At 42.0% G+C, this 23945-nt stretch overlaps 1 protein-coding gene across 7 annotated transcripts; it reads left to right on the forward strand.

Moving 5' to 3' along the window:
- The first annotated feature begins 587 nt into the window (after positions 1-587).
- LOC310996936 (periostin-like) lies at positions 588-18234 on the forward strand. Of its 7 annotated transcripts, none has more exons than XM_083986474.1 (24): positions 588-817; positions 1639-1737; positions 6492-6556; positions 6678-6835; positions 6928-7092; positions 7189-7335; positions 7500-7641; positions 9061-9273; positions 9373-9507; positions 9651-9799; positions 10217-10353; positions 11077-11207; positions 11340-11470; positions 12809-12911; positions 12999-13066; positions 13167-13212; positions 13302-13337; positions 14713-15047; positions 15087-15174; positions 15268-15303; positions 16873-16917; positions 17139-17225; positions 17337-17384; positions 17654-18234. In XM_083986474.1, exons 1-24 carry the CDS (start codon positions 699-701, stop codon positions 17704-17706), a joined length of 2736 nt encoding a protein of 911 aa, XP_083842600.1. In that variant the 5' UTR covers positions 588-698; the 3' UTR covers positions 17707-18234. The 7 variants fall into 7 exon arrangements, with proteins under 7 accessions (XP_083842600.1, XP_083842601.1, XP_083842604.1 ...); XM_083986475.1 differs by having other exon boundaries at positions 14713-14882; positions 14922-15174; XM_083986478.1 differs by having other exon boundaries at positions 14713-14882; positions 14961-15174.
- Positions 18235-23945: the final 5711 nt, after the last annotated feature.

The following is a 23945-nucleotide window of genomic DNA, read 5'->3' on the forward strand; positions in this document are numbered from 1 at the left end:
TATTTTGCTGCCTAATGTCCCACGGATACACGGCTGAGCTGTTCCTGCTGCCTGCGTGTGTGTGTGTGTGCTTTTGGGTGTGAATATGATATGACTGTCCATTCCCTAGCATGCACTTACTTGTTCCCCTCTGCATCTTTCAGCTGTGATGGGACTCCAAGTAAATCCTTCATCAGTCTGAAATGCATTGGTCAGAACCTCCGTATTATATTGCAGTTTGATAGACTTGCATCAGTCCCCCAGCTGTAAGACAAACTGTCCCCACAGAGTGCGAAGGACGGTAAATTACAGAGAATTACAGGGTGTCCTCGGTGCTCTGGGATGTGATGGTGGTAAAGAAATTCATGTGAAAGAACGTGAGGGAGGGGGAGACAATGAGCTTGTGCTTGAGTCAGAGCTGGAGGGAGGATTTTTTACTAAAAAGAAGGGTGTGTGAGGGCGAGTGCAGGATGTAATGGTATGGAAAAGACAGTGAGGGAGTAAAAAAAAAAAAAAGGAGTGGGTGGGTATGGGTGTGTGTTACAGAGAGAGAGGGACTTGTTGGTATAAAAGCTCCCTCTCGCACGCGCGCTCCCACATCTCCTGTGTATTTCAGTGTGGGGGGGTCATAGTCGCGTGTGTGTGTGAGTGTGTTTTAAAAGGCAGGCAGAGTGCATTTCGTGCCCTTGCAGTTTACAGAGGACTGATAACTCCCCAGGATGCATCAGCTGCTAGTGGTGACCTCAGTGCTGGTGGCACTCTGCTGCCTCAGCTCCGTGGATTCTTCAGCTTATGACAAGATAGTGACCCACAGTCGAATCCGGGCCAGGACTCAAGGGTAAGGAGATGGGATGTGTGTGAAAAGGGGAGAAGTGGAGGAAAAAAAGAAAGTGTGTTAGAGGAGAATGATGTTGAATGACACATTTAAAGAATAGTTGAACAGTTTCTGGTGTTTTCTTTCACTTTCAATTTTATTTTTTTAGGATATAACTGGTGATATTAACAATCCTGATCATTTTATCTTTTGTATTTGTCTGCAGATATAGTGACATGATTAGCACGATTACTGATAAGCTGACAGATATGTGAGCTGCTACTCACCTCATATTTTATATTTGTGCTGTGCTCAAGGTGCTTTTGAAATGCAGAGAGCAGGTCAGCCACATTGATGAATATATCGATTCAAGCCATGATGGAAAATTCAATATTGTCGTTCACACTCATCCTCTTCTCCTATAAATATATCTGACCGATTCAATGTCTAAAATCGATTACAAAACAAATTTTTCATCCAAGTTTAAGAAAGGTCACACTTTTCAGAACTTTTTTTTCTTTGCTTGAAAAGAAAATGTGATTAAGCAAATAAGGGTGAAAAGTTTAAGATTGAAATTACTGTTTCTTTTTCTTACAAAAAGAAGAAGAAAGCATTCATTGTTAAGATGCTCTGGCGTGTATAAATGACATGTTCTGTCTTTACCTGCATGCACTTATCCCTGTTTGACACCTTCACTCAACAACCCTCCCCTCCCCTCCCCTCTGCTCCTCTCATCCTTCTTTCTTCTTCATCTTACCGCTCTCTCCCCCACCTCCTCCCCCCCACCTTTTTCTCGCTGCATTCTCACTTTCTTTGTCCTCCCCCCCCCATCCCTCCTCTCGCAGACCCAACGTGTGTGCTCTGCAGCGGGTCGAAGGGTCCAAGAAGAAGTACTTCAGCACATGTAGGAACTGGTACAAGGGCACCATCTGTGGCAAGAAGGCGTAAGTTTGACTGAACGGGTGGAATGACTTGTTTCTGTTTGATTTGCATCTGCTCTCACCCACAGTGCAAACCACTCACAGCCTCCACACATCATGCACATTATTTATGACTTAAAATAACACATGATTTTCAACTCTGAATTTTCTGGTGCTTAGAGTCTCTACATTTGCAAATGGTTTTCACTCCTCATCTGTTAAGTGGTCACTTTACAGTAGTTTTACTATAGTTGAAACAGCAGAGGTCAGCTCCGTCTGACCCCAGCTGTGTGGACCCTCCGGCTCTTTGTGTCTCAGACGTCTGAACATATCCCACAAAAGTAGCCGCAGGTTCCACGACAACGACGACTGAACATTCACATTCTCAAAAGAGAGAACCCGAACTACAAAACTACAATCTTTTTTTTTTTTTTTCATACAGCCTTTAGCTTAATTTCAACCCTTTCTTTTTCTCCCAAACACACAATCTCTGTTTATACAGTATAACTCTCTCTCTCTCTCTCATTATCCCCATCCCACCCCCCTCCCCTCCTTACAAGTCTGAGCATGCTGTGGCAGCCTGCGGGTGGGTGCACTTATATTGTGGGCCCACTGATGTTGTAAACTTTGCTCAACAGTGATTGATTCACTTCCCCTCTGACACGTTTTGGGTACTTGGGAAAAAAGAATTGTGTTTATATGCTTTTAGTGCATGTGTGTAAAGTGAGAATATACTGCAGCTCCAGTTTCCCTTGGCAGAGGGGAGCGGAGCAGAGGTGACATGATATGAGCTGTTTGCATGTATGCGAGAGTCATAGGCTACTGAGTTTTTGAGCAAAGATATCCATCTCTGAGTGAGATGTAAGAAACCCCTGCAGAGATAAACATGGTTTAAGTGTGGTTTTATGTGGCACAGTGGAGATGATATCTGTTTTAGATTTCAGTGATAAACTTATTGTTTTGGAGCTTCTGCAATAAGATAGAAGTCAGTGTAATATTTTGTGTTAAGATATTAGATGAGAGAATGTGAGGGGAGAATAGGCATCACTGCTGTGTTGTGTTAATGGAGTGTAAGGCTCGCCTGGTGCTGTCCTGTCTCATCGGTGACTTAAGTGTTGCAGGAGTTGGGAGGAAAAACATTCTCCATTCTCTTTCTCACGTATTTTCAATTATCCCCCGACACACACACACAAGAAAACAAGTGCGGACACACACTTGCACACCTTGGCTTTGTCATGCAGTCAGCTGTAACACCTGCTGCTGTGTCGGGATTAACATGAAAATGAGGAGATGAGAGGAAGCGCGGATAAAAGAGTGATTCAGAGCCAGTTCAGTCCAGTGATAGACCGCACTAATACATTGAGCCACCCAGCAATTACCATAAAAGAACATAATATGTGGGTGCACAGGAGGAGGGTAATGGGGGTTTCTGCCGTGGATACCAAACATGTTTAATTGTTTTTGTTTCTTGGGTTGCTAAGGTACGCTACAGACATTTTTAGCAATTTAATTTCCTGTCCTTTGTGTAAGACATGTTGAACTAGTTTCAATAAGTTTATTAAGTTTAGTTAAGAGAATGGTGATTAAATATATTTTATTCAACCAAAAGAATTGTATTAAAACATCTAAAAGGTTAAAGTTCTGCCCTGATGAACTGATTGTTAAGAAAACAGATTCTGCACTTGTTTTAGTCTTCGCATGCATATACGTGAATGAATTTATGATCTTATTTTGCACAGGGACTCAAACAAACCACTAAATATGAGTCGCATTAACATAAAAAAGAGAACAAAACAAAAAACACGTGCAAAGGCAAGAAAAGGTCTTGCCTCCCTCCTCCTGTGGTCACAGTGGGGACATTGTTCAGCAGCAGTGGAGGAAATCCACCCAGCTGTGGTTGTGTCTGCGCTGGATTCGGTGTCGATGAGAGATTAGAGGTGTGTGTGTGTGTGTGTTTGAGTCTACAGTGTGGCTGTTCGCTCGCTGCGCAGTAGTGTCTGAACACGCTGGTGTTTCAACAAGCTGCGTTTTTGAAGTAATACCATGACCCAGTCCCTCAGAAACCACCGTTTTACAAAGGACAAATTAAGTTGATGTGAATCCAACCTGCACTGTTCATCTAATTATCCTCTCATTAGGGGTTTAATGACACCGTTGGGATTTCTTAATGCCTTCATTTCCGTTAAGAGCTCTTGGAGTGGGCTGCTGGAGGTTCAGGTGGAAGCAATTTTGTTGTGCGCTGTGATATGTTGTGGGTGACGGACGCGCCATGCACAAAGCAGTGGGTGCATACTTACAATAATAACACCATGATAATGAAAGAGAAGTGCTAAAGCCACAGTACTACATCTTCATTTACTGTTTAATTGACGTGTACAAAATACGTAGAAAAAAGCTGGCACTCTGTCCGGGAAGCTTTTGGCACTGAAGAGAAAAAAACACTTGATTAGGACACAAGAGAGACGGATGGTTATTTGTTACATAACAGGAAAACAGTCATTTTTCTATCTGATGCCAAGCAAGTGTGTGCGTTTGTGCATTTGCGCGTTGGTGCACTTGTACCTTTGTGTTTGCATGTCTGCTCATCTGGGAGCCACATTGAGCTGGTTGATGCAGTGACACAGCCAGAGGCCTGGTTGCAGCCTGTTGGCCAGCGTCTGTCTCTGGTCTATACTGCATCTATTATCCTGTCAGGGTTCCAGCTGTGGGACCAATGACTTCATGCCTTCCTCACAGCCAGCTGTGTGTGGATATTTATGTATGCTGCTTTATATCAGTTAGTGTCAACACACATAATGGTTGTTCTATAAGCAACATGGCATGTGGTGCGAGCACAAAGTGGCGATATTTAATGGCACCACACACGTTTCCATAAACACACCAACACCGATTCAAGTGGATTACAGAGGTCTGCCAAAATATGTGAGTCATTTTAGGGAGTTGATGGGAGAAAGTGAGTGATTTCTTTCTTTATTTTTTCTTCACGTGTGTTTGCACTGCATGCTTAGAAGGGAGTGAGTTGCTCTTGCATAACATGTCACTACTGTTCCTCTCTGGAAGGAAAGGAAATAGTTGTTTGTTTTGGATGTGAATTCTGTAAAGAAAGCAGGGACTCTCATATAGAAACACTGTATTTCCACGGGAAAACAGAAAGCAGGAAACCTTAAAAGTGGAGTCCCGAATGCAGGGGATGTGTAATAAGCTCCGTGCACACCTCTCTGAGCAAACCTCTTTAGCAAACCCACTGAAGGATCCAACTGGAACCTTTTGAAGGGTCAAATCCCACATAAATTTATTCCAACTCTTTCTCTGGTGGATCATTGTTGAGCAGCCAATGTTGACTCACTGCTTCTTTTTTTTCTTTGCTTTTTTTTATTTATTTTGGAAGAAAATCTTGGGATAAGTCCCAAACTAACGTCTGCTCATAGTTATATTTCAGAGAGACGCTACTTTAAAAACATAATTTATTACTCGATTTAACCTAAATTCTGTGGAATATTGACTCTTGCAGTGTCAGTCCTCTCACATCTGAACTTCTTATCCATGACACAGCAATGTATTACAACTCAATTTCCTGTAAAGCTCATGCCTGATTGACGAGGGTCAAGTGTGCAGCTCCCTGGGTGTGTGTGGTGTTAGCAGCTCCTCTCAGCTTCCTGCCAGGATGTTTCTTCTCCTTTGAGCTGTGTTTTCACCAATTTCCATATAAGCTGCTCCTTCCAGCCCGCAAATCCAAATCCTTTAAATGCACACAAGACGTCAACTGTATATTAAGTTGTTGTTTTTCTTGGAAAGTGCCTTGGGAATTAGATAAAGAGCCAAGACAAAGTGCAGGAGGGCAGCAGACACCCTTGTCTGGTTTTCATGTTAACATACTTACAGTGTCTGGATGAGTATAAAGAATGTACTGTACTGTAAATCTCCGTCTCTTAGCGAAGCAATCTATAAAAACGTATAGACTATGAAACGATGCTTTTGAGTTTTACTGGTGTCACGGCCCACAGATACGGCTCTGCATATTTTATTCAACAATAATTTTGAATAGAAAGAATGAAATCATTTGGAGTTGAGATGTGGCTTCTCCTTCATTACATCTCATATTTCTTTTGGTAATGCACAGCCAGCAGTGTTATTGATACTCCTTATCCCTCCATGACTCTGGTGCTTTTGCTGGTGGAGATCTTGGAAATGATCTTGGCAGACTCACTTGAAGCAAGTGTGTTTGGCTAGCCTCTCTCTCTGTGATAGGTCTCCTGAGATTTGTGCATCCTCTGCCAGTTTATGAAGCACTTTCATATTGATGCTGTTTTTCTTGTCTTTTTTTGTGTTTGTTTGTTTCTTTTTCATGTCTCCCTGACTTGCCTTTTGCCTTTTTGGATGTTTTCTTACATCCTTACTTCCTCTGCTCTAGCTTTCAAATGTACTTTGTCCAAGTATGGATTTGTATCTTGGTGAGTAAGATCCCCTCTTTGTGCAGCCTTGCTCTCCCATTTCACATCTCTCATTCCAAGCCTTCGTCATTTTCTCCATCACAGCCTCAGAGGTTTTTTTTTTCTTCTTCTTCTTTTTCTTCCTCTCAGCTGTCAGTTCTGCTTAGTTCTTTGTTCCTCGACATGCATTACATTTATATTACATCTTGTTTTGCTTATTTTTTCTTTTTGCCATTTTTGAGGGGCCATGATGAACTGCACAGTTCTCTGGCTGTATGTGTTTAATTCAATTCAAGTGAATTTACTGAGTCACACATAAGCCTAATACGTATGTGCTTTTTTTGGCAGTGAGGTCATATATGAGTGCTGCCCTGGATACATGAAGCTGGAGGGTATGAAAGGATGCCCTGCAGGTAGGAGGCTCAGACCTCAGACCCCATCTGGTCTGATAATATCTCAGCAGCAACAGTCCTATACAAAAACCTTTTGTTTCTAAATGTGAACAATCCCTCCGCCCCCCTCCCTTTCCTCTAGTGGCTCCCATCGACCATGTGTATGGCACACTGGGGCTCGTAAAGGCCACGACCACACAGCAATTCGCTGACGTGTCCAAGCTGAGAGAGGAAATCGAAGGCAAAGGTTCGTTCACTATGTTCGCACCGAGCGACGACGCCTGGGAGGCCCTCGACCCTGTGAGTGGAATGAAGTTAAGGAACAAAATAAATACACACAACACTCACTCACACAGTTAGTTGCCTTTAACTTGTGCTGTGACTTTCCCCAGGCTGTACGGGGTGCACTGGTGAGCAACGTGAACATCGAGCTTTACAACGCCCTTCACTTCCACATGGTGAACCGCCGCATTCTCACCAAAGACATGAGGAACGGCATGAGGGAAACATCCATGTACAATGACTTAGGGCTCTTCATCAACCACTATCCAAATGGGGTCAGTTCATCCACAGTGAAACACGTGCACGTAACTGTAAATGACTAACCTCACTGATTATGTTCATTTATGTAAAATGCTCCTCTCTGTGTGAAGGTTGTGACGGTGAACTGTGCCAGGATCATCCACGGTAACCAGGTGGCCACCAACGGAGTGGTGCATGTGATCGATCGGGTCATCAGCGCTGTGGGCAACACCATCAAGGACGTCCTGGATGTCACTGACGAGCTCTCCTCCTTCAATGTATGTCAAATGCGCAAAAGCCAACATTACATTCAATCACTGGAACTGGAGTGAGCAAAATGTTGAGAAATCGTATCAGCAGCATCAACTGGAACTCGAGTGTTTCTGGCGTTAAGGTTTGCTCCACACCCATATGAGACACATTCTCCTGTCTTGTTTCCCAGGCTGCATTGCTGGCCTCCGGTATGATGGACAAACTGGACCAACCTGGTCAATTTACCCTGTTCGCTCCCACCAATGAAGCCTTTGATAAACTGAGCCCTGGCTACCTGGAGCGTATCATGAAAGACAAGGCTGTTATTGCAGGTACTTTTTACATGTCATACACAAGCTGCTAGCATACCATTCAACTGGTAAAGAGTATTTGAATGTTTATATATAGCCACAATGCTATTTGTTTGGAAGGTCAGCCGAGCACTTTGGTCCAGACTGATACAGTATGTCTAGACAGCTGCTTGATTGATTGATCAATTCATTCATTCATTCAGTTATTGATTTTAATTTTATTCAGACATTCATGATCCCCAGAGACTAAATCCTCAACATTTTTGGTAATCCACTGTCATCTCTTACACAACCTAAAGATCAAGATTAAAGTTGATTATCTGATGATGTAATTGCTCAACTTTGTTTAGATGGATTGACTCAAACTTTTGTACAGACTGCCATAGTTCCCATCTGATGTAACCTAATGAGTTTTGGAGGGGCTGAGCTTGTGTCCACCTCAGCATGAATTGTAACCACTTTGGAGATCCCCTTACTTTCCATGATGCACCACTGTTAGGTTATGATTTTACTCAGTTTAATACAACTAATGATATCAGCAATATATGAATGTCATGTTTACAGCTGACTCACAGAAATAGGCATGTTAACACACTAAAGTATGACGGCAATTAACATGTTAGCGCTGTCACTGTGAACATTTATACATATACATTATCTCAGGGGAACATAAATCAGGTGGACACATTAAAGTCACATTAAAAGTAAAACATTGAAACGTTCAAACCCATCCTGTAAATTCCTCTCCTATCACATACCATTGCTACATACCATTCTCAGGAATAAAGATGACGCCTACTCAAGCAAGTCTAGTCTACATACCATGAAATGCGAGGTCTCCACAGTGGCAGATTATCTGCTTATTTGCTGAATCACTGGCCGGTCAGGAATGCCTATTAACATGAAATCAGTTTGCGGTTTCTCCCAGTGGGAACACAAGATAACCTCAGACACATACTCAGACGATTGGCAAACACAATTTTTTCTGACCAACCATGGTAGAGTAGCCACTAAAGTAAAGATGACATGAAGACTAGCGCCTTGTTTCTACAGGGGAAGGTTTGGCCCACAGAGTAATTTGGCGTTTTGTGTGACACTGATTGCATTTGAATTTTTGTGGGTTTGGATGGATTTGCTGTGTTGTAATTGCAGAGCTTCAGCAGGCCAGGTTTGCTTCTCAGTTTGACAGTTGGACTCAGTTGGAGGTGTAATCCCATATCTGAATGTTGACAGGATTGCCAAAATATTTCTAAAGTAGCTGAAAGAATATGTATGTGTGTCCATGCGTGTGTGTGTTGAGTAATAAGCGCAAATGTAAACCTTATGGGGGAATAGCCAGATTACAAAATAACTACAGGCAGCCCTAAAAATCTGTAATCCAATCAGCTACCTCTCTTCCTCACATGCTTGTGCTAACCTTGCTGTCTTTTTTCCCATCAGCCCTGGTGAACTACCACCTGCTGAACAGTGTCCAGTGTTCAGAGGCAATCATGGCAGGAACCGTGTACGAGACGGCAGAGGGCAGCACCATCGAGGTCGGCTGCGATGGCGACAGCCTGACCGTCAACGGTATCAAGATGGTGCTGAAGAAGGACATCGTCACCACCAACGGCGTCATCCACCTCATCGACCAGGTGCTCGTCCCCGACTCAGGTAAAACACAGTTTGAATTAAATCCCAACTTCTTCAGAAAATAATAGATGTTGTTTCTCTGTGATCATCATCGTGTCATGTTTCTGTGATTCACATCAGCCAAGGATGTGATGGAGCTGATGGGAGACTCCCAGGGCACTTTCACTGACCTGGTGTCTGAACTGGGCCTGGCCGCCGCCCTGGGCCCACAGACAGAGTACACTCTCCTCGCTCCTCTCAACGTTGCCTTCACCAGTGAGTTGATCTCTAAACAAGTTTTATTTTTTTGACTCATTACATCCATTTTTACGTAAGCAGCACACAGGAGAATTAATGATAAAATTTATCAGAAGTGGAAACTCCTATTAACCGTAGCTAATTGTTTCTGGGTTTGTCAGATGAGGTGATGTCAATGGACCAGAACCTGCTCAGGATCATTTTGGAAAACCACATCTTGAAGCTGAAAGTTACGCTGAGTGAGCTCTACAATGGACAGCTGCTGGAAACACTGGCTGGCAACCTGCTCAGAGTCTTCATTTACCGCACTGTGAGTGTTTGTGTGTGTTGTGTGTGTGGGTTGGTTACATCAGACAGTCAAACAGTCAGTAATGAACAGGGTGGAAAAAGGTAAATAGGAGTTGATGGAAAGGCATTGTGGAGCTGGCTAACATATTGGAGATCTGAAAGCCATTACCGGGCCCCTTACTAAGTGTTAACATGATTTCACTGTCTCTCAACTATAAAGAAATAACAATAAAATAGCCAATTAGCCCAGGTCTTGGCGAATGAAGTGTGTTCCTTCTCTGATGGTTCAGCTGTGTTTAATTCCCTCTCAGCATTTGTATTGCACTGATTGATTGCAAACAGGACAGTGTGACGGTACCCCTCCCCTTTGGCTAAATACATACCAGGTTTGTACAGTGACTTTTAGACCCCTAACTCTATTCTCTAAATGTTTTGTCAGGCTGTGTGTATAGAAAACGCATGTATGGTGCGTGGCAGTAAGGAGGGAAGCAACGGGGCCCTCCATCTTATGAGGTCCCTCATCAAACCAGCTGAGAAAACTATGTACGAGCTCCTGATTGCTGACGGACGCTTCAAGTAAGAATTACTTCTTGTTTTATGTTTTGCTTTTTTACATATTTATTATGAATCAAAAAGATTGTTAATAGTTTTTTCTTTGTTGTTTCAAATATATTTGCTTTCCTGACTTTGACAAAAGAAAGAAATAAGAACATCCTTTTCTAACCTCTAACGAAGTGTATGTCAATCAATGTGTCATTGTAATGGAGCTGCTACTTGTGGCCTTGGTGGCTGTAAAAGCTGCATATTGTGACCTCATGGTGATAAACACTTTGTTTTTAAATGGTTTTCCACATTGCACTAGCAAATTTGGTAGAAGGCAAACGTCTAATTATGAGGTTTCAAGTGAGAAATTAGTGAAACTCTTCACATACACTACTGGCAGTGCCTCACCATACACATTCAATCATCTCTGGCTCTGTGACACATTTTGGCACCGACACAAACTGATGATGAGTAAGTGAGGAAGCAGATGTGTGAATAAGGGACCACACAAGATCATGGGTCTCACATAAATCCTAAAATCAGCTCCTCGTAATGTTGCCAAAACCGTAATCCTCCTCTTTAGAATGAGCAACACTTCTGGATCCAAACGTGACATGTGAACAACATCATCAACACTGTTTGCATGAACCTTAAAGTGTAATATACAGGCTTCATTTCACTCCTATTGTAATGTGTGATCATTGCATTATTTGATTAAATTTTGTTTCCTTTTTTATTTTATTTGAATTAATGTAGGATTTTCCTGGGTCTGATGGAGACTGCAGATCTCACTGATCTGCTGAAGCAGGAGGGCTCTTACACCATCTTTGCACCAACCGATGATGCCTTTGGTGACCTCTCTGGAGAGGACTTAAATCTGCTCAGAAGTAAGCACTGCACTGAAAATGAACATTTCCTTCAATGCTTCTCCCTGTTAAACACTGGTGATTTGTGTCAAGCTACTATGTAATTATATATAATGTATGGACATTCATGTTTGCCTTGTTGTGTTGTGGCAGGTGATAAAGACGCTTTGAAGACCATTCTTCTGTACCACTTCAGTAATGGAGTCTTCATCAATGGAGGACTGGAAGGAGGAGTTACCAATCTGCTCAAAACCCTTCAGGGCAAAAACCTGCAAGTTAAATCTGTACGTAGCCTAACGTCAGAAATCATTTTAGTGTGAAGAATCATTTCTAACTCTAACTAAGATGTGTTACCATGTTTATGTTAAACAAAGAGGCTCAACTCCTGTTAAATACAAAAAGGCATTCTGGGAAGTTCAGTAAATGTCCATGTGAAGAACAAACAGATGACACATTATCTGGGGAGTTGATTCCTGAGCATGTTTGTATTATGTAACTGAGTCTCAAAAGATTGTGAGGATACAATCACATATTTCCTTCTTTTCTCCGTGTTCAGTCTTAATGGCATGTTCTCACAGGCAGCAGGTGACCCTGACGTTTGGGAAGGCTATCTGACGTGGGGGGTGGGGGTGGGGGGTTGGATCGTCCGTTTTAGTGCGCTTTTACCGTGCACTGCTGTCATGCATGCGTGCTTCTCTCTCTCTCTTTTTTCATTTTTCATTCATTTTCCAGCATAACATTTGGGGAGGCTCAGCCTTCCCTAGCCTCCATTACGTGCCGTCCATGCATCTTCTCATTTAGACAATAGCATCAAAGCACTAATATTAATCTATTATTTCAAAGCTGGATATCTCTGGAAAATGGCAGTAATTGGATCTGGCTTCCTGTCATTTCCGTCAGCACCCACTCTTGGTATTCACACACCACTCCCATTTGACATTTCTCTCTTATTTCCTTTTTCTCTCTCAATCTGCTTGTCCATTTTTGTTATTATGTGACATTACTTCAGTGTTGCCCTCATTCTCTTTCCTAGCTCAATCTCAAGTTTAGTCAAGGTCTCTTATCAGGCCCACAGGGTTTCCTTAATGGACACAGAAGAGCTTGTTTTTGTAATGCAGTAATGATAAGAGAGCACATTACAGGCTTCAATCAGTTAAAACAAAAAGAGGGGACAATGAGTCATGTCATACTTTTTCTAAAAAACTGGATGTGATGTGGCTCAGATGGATGAGAGGGAGAGGAAACAGAGGAGTAAGGAAACCTATCCCTGACTTACTCCACATGTCCACCTTCAGTCACATCTGTGGAGACAGTTAAATTGCAGCACATAAATGAGAAATGGGACTCCCAGATCTCACTCCCAGCGATGGAGCACACTGCCTGGGATTTCTATCAAGTCTCCTCCTGCACTGCAAATCCTCTCACATCAAACCATTTGTAAAAATTGTGCATTAAGATGTCGTAGGGAGTACAAAAATGACAGTAACTGTCTCCGTGAAGTATCTTTTAAAAGCAGATATTGATGTAACTCAAAAAATATGACTAAATATGCTTTATTGATACACTGAAAAATAGAGAGACAGTTTGTTTGTTTTTTAACAGTTTTTTCCTGCTATTCCCAGGTGAACAACTCTATTCACGTCAACTCTGTGGACGTTCCAGACAGTGACCTGATGGCAACAAATGGTGTGATCCACATAGTGAAGAATGTTCTCTACCCTGCAGGTGAGAGCAGCTTGCATTACCAAATATTCATGCAATGTGCACTCTGTGCTGGGATGCATTATATCATGTTCTCTTGATTTCTTACAGATCTCCCCGTGGGCCGTCAGGACCTCTTGGTCCTCTTGCAGAAGCTGATTAAGTACATCCACATACAGGTAGAAGAAGAGAAAACACATGTGCATGAATATATACAGCTCAAATCTTCGACCTTAACCGCATTACCATAACCACTTTCTAATGCTTTTTGTTCTTTAGTTTCAGTCTGGATTTACCTACACTGAGATCCCACTCACTTTCATCAGTAAGTTTCCTCAGCCAGTGCCGCTGTATAACTTAAATATTATTACATCTGCAAAAAGTTAAAACTAATTTTTTTTATTTTCTTCACAGAGAGGACCATCACAACTACTCATTACATTGAAACAGGTAAGATCCCTATGATTGAAAGTTTTGAATGTATGACCATGGTGATTGTAAAAAGTATGACTTCCTTTGAAACCTTTATTCAAAAATGAGACCCTGCTCTAAAGTGAAATCCAACCTGCAGCCACCTGCATACACATCCATGTCATCGCTCCATTCAGGCGGCTTCGCTCTCCTTTGTTCCCCTGATTACCCACTCTCACTATTACTTAAGGTCCACTTGGGGCTCTTGCCATCTTTAATCAGCTCCTTTAGAGATGAGGTAATTATGCTGTCAAAGCAAAACAGGGTCGGAGACCACAGAGGGCTCTTGGATGCTCTTCACTCAGCTGGGCTTGATCCAGTGCGCCTCCACACAGATGGGAGCATGACTCGACATATTAGATAACATGGGGGAACTAGTGTTCAGTGTTCAAAGTGATAGGCAGATTACACAGAGTACAGCGCTGGATCATTAGGGGTATCAAATTTAGGCGGCTGCAATTTTTCATGATAACTTTATAATAATAAAGTCATTATGGTTTCTGTTGTGGTTTTCTGTTTTCTGCTACTATACTTGTTATAATGCTAGAGGTCACCAAAGTTCAGTTCAGCTGTGTTGTGACCATCTGATATCAAATTTCTCTTCAAGGGTGTGATTGAAGAGAAAATAATCGTGCATATAGATGTAAATAAATATAAGTGACGTCATTCAAATTACATCTCTTATTTTTACTGGTTAGATACAGTAATTGGATGGTTTTTAACCAAATCATAATGGTGGTTTTTAAGTATGGATTTATCAAAATCTCATGACTACTTTGAAACACAAATATGAGTCTGGCTGTGGTTCCCGGGTCAGGACACAAGTCAAGGGAAAGATTAGCCTTCTGATAAAAACACACATCTGTCAGCTTTCATCTCTTTATGGCTCATATAAATAATGTCCCACCAAAAAAAAATCATCACTCAAAAGCAGAAAATATAAAAGAAGTGAAAGAATGTTCCTGGCTGAAGTTTCTTAGTGAAGCTGAATCAAAAGAAGGATTTGAGATATCTACTCCCACATGGGAATTTACTGACTAGGTTAAAGCAGTTTAAAATAACATTTAGGCCTAACAGGTCACATTTTCTCTTTCACTAAAATATATCAAGATTCTAAAACTTGAACATGTACAAAGTATGAAAAAATCAATCAGGGTGTGATCCAACGCTTCAAAGGAGAGGAGAAAATCAAAATCTGTCCATAGAGAGCAGTTCATTGGACCATGACACAGTCTAATGCTCTGATGACTTGATATACTGTAAACACAGCCTGCTACTTCACTATCAGCATGGAGGATGTGGGTGTTTAAAGATAACCTCTCCATGTTGCCCCCCACCTCCCCCTCCCCCACAGTCCCTGAAGTGGAGAAGGTGATCAGAGTCATCGGGGAACCGACCATCAAGCAGGTGACCCACGTCATCGAGGGGGAGCCCACCATCACCAAGTACACGAGAGTCATCGAGACCGAGCCCACCGTCACCAAGACCAAGGTGGTGCTCGAGGGGGAAACCTCCATCACCAAGGTGACCAGGGTCATCGAGGGAGAACCTTCCATCACCAAGGTAACCAGGGTCATCGAGGGAGAACCTTCCATCACCAAGGTAACCAGGGTCATCGAGGGGGAACCTTCCGTCACCAAGGTAACCAGGGTCATCGAGGGGGAACCTTCCATCACCACGGTAACCAGGGTCATCGAGGGGGAACCTTCCATTACCAGGTTAACCAAGGTCATCGAGGGGGAACCTTCCGTCACCAAGGTAACCAGGGTCGTCGAGGGGGAACCTTCCGTTACCAAGGTTACAAGAGTTATCGAGGGTAAGATCGTCATTCTTGTTTTGAGTCAATGATGAGTTTGATAGTTTGATTGGTTGGTTTGATGACGCATCACATTTTATTTATCTGTGGCAGGAGGAGAGTTTGATGCAGATGGACAGAAAATTGCAGGTCAGTCTCTCTTCACACATCTGTCGCCATGAGGAGCATGGTAGTCTGCTAGCAGTGGTAGATCTAGTAGTTTCTCATGTCTTCTAACACTGTTAACAAATGCATCCAGTTAACTGAGCACCATCATCCATGGTGTAAAGTTCATTTCACAGTGCTTTTTGATGGTGATCAGTAAAAAGTCACCAGACACCTCATTTTCATGGTGGGCACCACTTAAGCCTTGCAGGAACAGTTTTGTGGATGGTGATTGTAGATTTTTAGCAGGCTACAAGTAAATCAATGTAGTTAAATCTCCCCACTTTGCGGTGTATATGTTTTTCTTAGTAATCATCCTGTAGTCGTCCTTGCGCACCAACATTTCTATTGGGTTGTGCTGGTTTCAAATACAAAAAAATGGAATAAACCATGTAGTTTACATCCCACTCAGCTGTAGCTGGTTGAGTGGCAGCCAGAGTCACTCATCTTCTTTATTTATGACATGACGAAACAACACAACAAACATCCTGTTATCAAGCTTGATCATGAGTTTGTAGCTAAAACTAAAAAAAGCTACAGGATGTATCCACTAAAGTTAGTAAGAACATTTGCCGGAGGCATCATATCATATAAAATGTCTTATATTGCTTAATTCCCAAACCACAGAAACCAAAAATAAATTGCTGCAGTGGTTCAGTTCAAGAGTGTAACTTCCACTATTTAAAATCATCTTGAGGAAAATCAGTTCACTTCATTCTGTGTGTTCACACAGAGCCAGAGAACAGGGCCAGTGAATATTGAATAGGCTGGAGCCTCGCTTCCTGTTGGGGGAAAATCACAAGTCATGTTTTGTCACTCGCTGTCATATTGGACAGCTGGATGTGTTTCACCCAGAGAGTGCTCTGTTTGTTAGGACTGTACGTTATACTCACAAGCTCTGGCCAGCCGCCAGTCAAAACATCACACGCTCACTCGGCTTTATGATGTTTATATAGGCTCAGTAATGATGTGACAGAGGAAGGGGGTTGAGTTTTGCAGCCCGCCTCGTGGTTAGGCACACGCTACTGTCCATGGTGCACCATGATTTGGATGTCTGCCCATTCATTGCTTATCCAGCTGATTTCATCTCTCTATCAGGGTTCTTGCCCTCTCAGACAGGAATCCCATCAATAATGCTCTGCATACTTACTGTAGCTGAGATGCGTATGTTTGAGTGGTGTGTACGTAACGTGTCATTTTGGGGTGGCCTGCTCCAAAATGCCATTGGCTTGTGTGGGCGCAGGAGCAGGGAGCTTAAAGCTACTCTCGCCTAAAACTCTCTAAAAGTCTCTGGTGTCTTGCAAAAAAAAACTATCTTGCTCTGTTTTACTAAGCTGAGTGCGCTCCCTGCACACCTGCACATCACACCACTGTGCATTTGCGTGCAAGTCTGTGTGTGTGTGTATTGGTAAATACTGGACATCTGTGCTTGAGGCGAGCGGAGGAGGTGTTGTTTGGGGGCGTATGTACCTGTCAGTCTGTCCGTCTGTCAGTCTGTACAGTTGCTAAGTCGTTAAATGGCTTTCAACACCCTTCTCCGCTGCCACTCTGAAGGTGGATCAGGACACACCAAGGAGAACGAGCCTTATATCATTGAGGGTAGGCTCCTCTTACATGAACACTTCACTTACCAAACAGGTTACTTCAAATTGTTTGTTTCCTTCCCTCCTTGAAATAATCTAAACCTTCACTTATCAGTTTCCACATAAGTGGTTACTTCAAGGTGGGAAACATGTTGCCTTCATTAAACTGTATTGATTTTCAGTGTGAAGCATGAATAGTTTGTTTTTGGATCTAATTGTTTTGTTTGAAACGCTCAGGCCCGGACTTCTCCAAAATCACCACCATCCACGGCGACCCAAATCTGATCGACGAGGAATCAGAGAGAATTTCCAAAATCATTAAAGGTGAGCGCTCACAGCTGCAGTAGTGTTAAGGTTTTGTGTGGTGCTTGCGCATGCATGTGTCTAAATCCAGTGACTGACTGTCACTGACTGTGGCCTGTCTCCATTTCACAGAGGGAGGCAGAGGCTTAGCAAGCAGGAGAGCTCCAGGTAAGAGGACAGGTAACCGATGAGGCATTCATGAACACATTGGATCACACTTACATGAGTTTGCCAAAAACCACATGATCTCTGCTGGAAAATATGCACAGCAAGAATCAGGAGTGTCTCACTGCAAATAATTGTCATAGTTAGATTTTCCTTTCGCTGTAGTTTCACTCTTCTTTCCCTTAACTACTTTTTCAGTATTTCCACCTGGTCTTATCTTTCCTAACTGGCGTGTTTTCGCACCTCTGATTCCCTCAATTAACTCTGTCTCGTCTTTTTTACAGCTGGAGTGAGAAGAGCAAGGCTGGTCAGGCGTCACCACAAGCCAAGGCAGTGAATCCAGCAGGGATTCAAACAGACAGACAAAAACAACACCTTGGGGCTCACCGCAGAGACTGAATGCATCTCCAGTGCTCCTGGTCGAGTGCTGGAGGACTGAAAAACTGTGGACCAACGATGAGAGATCCAACCAATCTAGCTTCCTCCAAACATCAGTAACAGTGATTGTTTACTGGACCATACTGTGCGTGATAGGCATGATGTGTAATAGCGATGCAATGACATTAGAATACCCTTCATGTAAGTAATGTGTAAGTGTGCATGGGGAATTTTTGCCACGGGGTAGATGGTGTGTGAGTTGAGATATATTCTACCACAGAGATTTTTTAAAGAGTCAGCTTTTTTTGAAATCATGACGCTTTGTAAACTTGGCTTGGGAAGATTTTTTTGTATGCTTTTTATGGTGCTCGCATTCTGTACAGTGGATGCATTTTAATGACTATGACAAATGAAACAGTGTCAAACAGTGTTTTAATACCATTAGATGCTGTACTGTACCTCTGTAAATTATCACATGGTAATTAAAGAACACAATGAATTTTTATACAATTTTCACTCATTATTTCCATATATATGTATATATACACCTTATCCTTAACCCTAACCCGTAACCCTAATCGTTAAACCTAACTCTTAAACCTAGTACTGAGCTGATTTACATCGGCTGATCTATCTATCTATCCCTACAGTTTATATATAAATATAACTGAACATTAACCCTAACCCTAACCTTTAACCCCAAACCTAGTACTAATTAGTCAAAATGATTGTTTTCTACTACTTTCTGTTATTCAGTCATTCTTTGCAGCTAACCCCAATCCCTCAACCCAAATCCTTACTCTGGCACTTAACCCGTAACTCTAACCCTACCACTCAGAACTGATTTATATGTACGTTTATATTTTACGCCTTCAAGGATAATATAATTTACTTATCTGATGTTTGAATTTATAAACTTTTTCTGACAGGTGTACAGATTTTCAAAGTTGTGCGTTTTGTATAGATTAGTCTGATCAAAAGGAGTCTTTTTAAATTTAGGAGAAATATATAAACGCAAAATGCAGTATGCAAAAACATTGGATAATGGTTACACAATGTAATATTTTCTCTGTAGGCCTACCAATAATATTGCACAGGTGTGCATCTATTGGACTCATATTTTCCTCAAATATATTTCCCCCTCCTAATAAGCTATTAACAAGCCACAAAGCTAAAATGAAAATGATGAAACAGCACTCTGTATGGAGTGTGGCTCTTTCACATCATTAAAATGATCCAGGGCAGCAGCAGCAGAGGGGGGCTGAGGTTTGCACAAGGTCCGCTGGCTTAACATCACAAACTGCAGATACCAAAGGCCAAGAAAGCCAGTGTTAGCTTATTAGGTGTGCCACACGGGAGTATCGAGGCTCAGAGTCTAAGCATTGTTTCAGCAGCACACACACATACACGTGATAGCGCTGCAGTCCTGTACCCATGCCCTGAATTGATGTGGATGATTTATCTTGACAGTGACACTGGTCCAAATCTCTGACAAATGTCATAAAAGTGCAGAGGGTTTTCTGATCTTTGCTGGTTACTAAGCTCTACAAAGATGAGGACAAAAACAAGCCGTCAAACTTCATTGGTGATTTAACCGACCATCTGAAACTGCTCATATGGAGCTTTTATAGCTGATTCACCCTTTGTCATATTTCATGGGCAATGGTAGACATGCACCAACACTTCTCCAGACATATTGGCATGGTGGAGCTACAAGTGACTAAGCAAGACTGGGTTTCTGCTGAGGTTTATAAATTGCTTCTGCAGCTTTGAGGTACTGTACAGTACAATATTATTATTGAGTCCACAAAAACTATTGGTATAACATATTGTAATGATAGAAGTAAGTTTCATCATCTATTTTATCATCATGGAGCAGGAGAGTCAGCGCCACCATCATCTGTGACTCCTCATAGATCTATGACACAAAGCCCTGTTGTTTCACTCGCAATTAAAAAGAAATAAAACTTGTGGATGAATCTCACAAAGACGCATCTGATCCAGGATCATGGATGTGATTTATATCATGTCATCCTCTTCCAGAATTTACAGCTAGCCAAGTATGAACTCACACTCTTCTAAAGAATAACCAACTAACAAAGCGGCGCAGTAACCAAACATAAAAATAATGAAAATCAGCTCCGTGAAAAATTGATTATCGATGTTGTTTGCTATCAATAATCATATAACTGTCAGCCTGTGGGAACACAGAACGTCCCCTGTAACCAAACGTACATTTTTCTGCATAATTCAGTCCATATTTATCAGATAAGTCAAACGGCGGCTGCTTCATGTGACACCAGTTGCTCTCTTCTGTAATGTGTTTTGTAGTTTGACACAATTTGAACAATTCACCACCTAATAAAAAGCCTGTATTAAGCATATGAGTTGTATTGCCTCAGCCGAGGGGGTGTGGACGCTCCTCAGCTCAATTCACCCCATTGTTGCCGTGACGCCTGTCTCCACGGCTGCACACCAATCAGGAGTTTAATCAGTGACATTGGATTCACCTGTGTCGAGTGTGCCCAGTGCAGCATGAACACCAGAGTTCAGGAGGTGTTGTGAGAGTTTGATATCTCCAGAACTCTGAGCAGTGAAGTAGAAAAGAAAATGCAGCTTACACAGGTTAATGTGAAGGTCACGTCACTTTGTGAGGCTTTGGTGTTTGGTTCACTCAACACAACTCTGCAGCTTTTGTTTCTTTTCCTTGCTTTGACAACACAACACCAATGCAGACTCCCAACATCACTGACTAGTTATGTGTCCCCCATGGCCTTTTTAGTTTTTATGCCTCCGTCAGCAGCAGCCAAATCTAAATATTGGTTTATAGGGTTGTCCCTCCATACTGTAGCCTACATGGTCCATCTGTCCGATTCTCATGGACACAATATCTCAGTATAACACTTTGACTGAACATCTCCAGATTTGGAAAAACATTCACCTGGACTCGACAACAAACTGATCAGATTTGGGTGGCTGAAGATCAGTGGTCACAGTGAACTTGCAAAACATGGTTCTTCTAAGGCAGGGGTGTCAAACTCATTTTAGTTCAGGGGCCACATACAGCGCAATTTGATCTCAAGTGGGCCGGACCAGCATCATAACCTATAAATAAAAAGAACTTTGAATTTTTCCCTTTGTTTTAGTACCTTTTACAAAACATATTATGAACAACCTAAAATGTCTTGCTAAAAAAATATGTGCAATTTCAACAAAAGTATACCTCTTCTGTCTTCTATGTAATTTTCACACATGGCAAATTCATCCTGAGGGCCAGATTGGACCCTCTGCCGGGCCGGTTTTGGCCCACGGGCCGCACATTTGACACCCCTGTTCTAAGTTAAAGCAGATATCAGCTTCACGGCCGTTTCGGCTAATGCTGCGTTCAAGGCAGGCTTTTGAAACCGTAAGTTACAGCTTCAAGTCACAACTACGACTTGGTAGCGTTCCAGGTAACCCGTAGCTCGTGTTTTTACCATCCTGTTGTCTGTGAAAGTTCCCTATAACGGCCACTCGTAACTTCCGACCCGTGAACTCGTACCAGATCGAACTGGTATGACTTCACAGGAAGGAAAAACACAAAGTACGAGTTTCTTTGAACGCACCATGAGTTAGCAGCCCCCGCCCTTGTCAGGCATCAATTGGTCCTCGTGCTACGTCACCACATTCACGCGCATCCCTTGGCTGCACACACAGCCCTTCATGCCGTTCTCTCTCCTCATTGGATAACACTTGTATCCCACAAGGAAAATTTTCTCCTCGGGTTACAGAAGAGGAGAATGACGGAGAGACTCGTGTTTAGGCTGAAATACTTCATGTAAGTGATTGCTGACGGAAAATAGGACTATTTAGGACTTATATTAACAAAAACATTCCACTGATATCTGCTTTAATCCTTCAAATTTGGCTCAAACATTCATTTGGTCTGAGGGACTAACTGACTCAAGTTTGGTCGTCAAAGGTCAAGGTCATGCTGACTTCAGAACACTAAGTCTGCAATTATGATCAAATTTCACACACAAGAGTTAATATTTTAAATGAGTATGCTTTCAAAAGGATGTAACCTCAGACTAGTCTCGGTGGTGGAAGCAGACGTCTGTGAGGCTGTATTTTAATTTTAAAACCACACGGCACAAAATCACATTACCACATGAAACCACACTTTCTTCAAAAACAAATAGGCTATGTATGATTTGTCATTGGATTGTTCAGCTTTCATGTCTGTGTTAGTCACATGTAAAATATTTCTCTTATTCTAACATGGTTACAGTTTTACAGTCATAGATTTGCTTCCATGTCCTCAGTTTATTGAAGAAATAAAATGGATAAATTGGTAATCAAAAAGAGTTTAAAAATATACAAATACCATCACCATTATTCACCTCGAGGCAGTTAGCTAGTACCTGTAACTACTACTGCAACTTCCCCTGATGAACAGCACTTCGGACAAAACTGCATTGTATTCCCTCCCAGGGTTTGACCCACAGGCTTATTATTCTCATTCCCTACAATCTTGTTGCCAGACAGCTCTGCTGTCCGTCCTCCAACTCCAAATTAAAAGCAGCTGACCGTAGCCAGAGCTAAAATTTACGGATCTTGGGGGTAGTGAGCAGAGACGAGAGCAAAATGCCATCCAGGATTTGCTTCGTGATCGATGTTCTGTGACAGAGAAGCACTATCAAACCACTCCAAATGTGCCACTTTCACTGATCTCAGACACTGTGTTTGGATTTGCATGTAATAAAACACAGATGTGCGGCAATAGTCAGCCTCTTTTCTGTATATTCTTTTTATTATATATGTCAGCAGGTTACCATGACAAACACCTGAGAACAACAGAGGAGGTATCTAAAAGTATAGTATATGTATAAAGCAGAGTGATAGTCCTTCTAACACACTGTTTGATTTCCTATTCACGTACAGTGATTGATTTATAAGTCTGATCTCTGACTTTACATCTCATGTCAGGAAACAATATTCTCTATAGCCATTATCTTAATATTGGTTTTCCACATTAATATTTCACTGATACAGAGCTTCTGAAAACAAAATATATGATGATTATAAAAGAGAAAAACAGCAGGAAGGAGAAAATGACACTTGTCGAGTTGTTGGGGAAATTCTGCCATGTGTTCAGCCATATGACAGACAATAGATTTTGGAGGAAAGACAATGTGGTCTGTCTGGGAGAATTTCACATCACTGAAATATGACTGTAATTTCCAAGGATCAACAGACAGTAACACGTGCAAATAGCTGAGGCACAGCAGGATTTGTTGTGCAGATCACTGGCCCCAATCGAGCATCTGGCCAGTAGTTCCTCTTATAGAGAGAGAGCTGTTATTGCGATCTGTGTGTCTGCAGAGAGAATGATGTCACGCCTTGCTGATGCCCTTGGGAGCCACGGTGGCTGAATTTGAATCTGTGTGTTGGTGCATGACATGTGTGTTCAGAGTGTTGCTTAGTATCGGCTAATTTATGAACACTTTTAGTTTTTCTCTTTTCCATCTTATTTCTTTCAGAGAGTTAAGGTTCTTTATTTGTAGTAGTACAGGCTGCCAAGCCAAATAATGAAGTCTCTTAATGTCCTAGTTGAGAATGATTTTCAATACAACTCGTTAGAGCTAGAGCAATAAATTCATGTTTCAGTTCAGGCAGAGATTTTTAACACTGAAACATCAGAGTTGGCACAACCCAGTATGCAGGCAAATGAAGGTGCTCCATTGAGGTCAGACAGTATTGACTGTAATCCTGTTTTCAGTTACAAATTGATGTACGCAGATAACAAGAAAACACTGTATAAAAGCCTTTGCTCTAAAACAAGATTATATCTGACATATTTTTCAGATTTTCCTTCTTTTTTTTCTTCTAAATTTTAAGTCTTCTAATGCATTTTCAGCTTTTTTTGACAGTATATGAGACAGGAAATGTAGGGGAGGGAGAGGGGGAAAAAACCCAGTCTAGACGTGATTAGAAGCCTCAACATGTGGCAGGTGGGTGGCTGAACTGCTCTTATTTAATTATTATATTCATAGAAGTTGTCTAGTTTTTTATTTTACCTTTTATTGTGTAGAGTGAGACCACGTTTGTAAAGGTACACCCATACTCAGAATGTCACATTTAATCATAAGAAGGCATCTGCTCTTAGTACAGACACAGGCCAGCCTTGACCAGTCTTTAACACAGAACATGTTCTCT

This window comes from Trachurus trachurus (assembly GCF_905171665.1).
Source record: "Trachurus trachurus genome assembly, chromosome: 14".
NCBI classification, from domain to species: domain Eukaryota; kingdom Metazoa; phylum Chordata; class Actinopteri; order Carangiformes; family Carangidae; genus Trachurus; species Trachurus trachurus.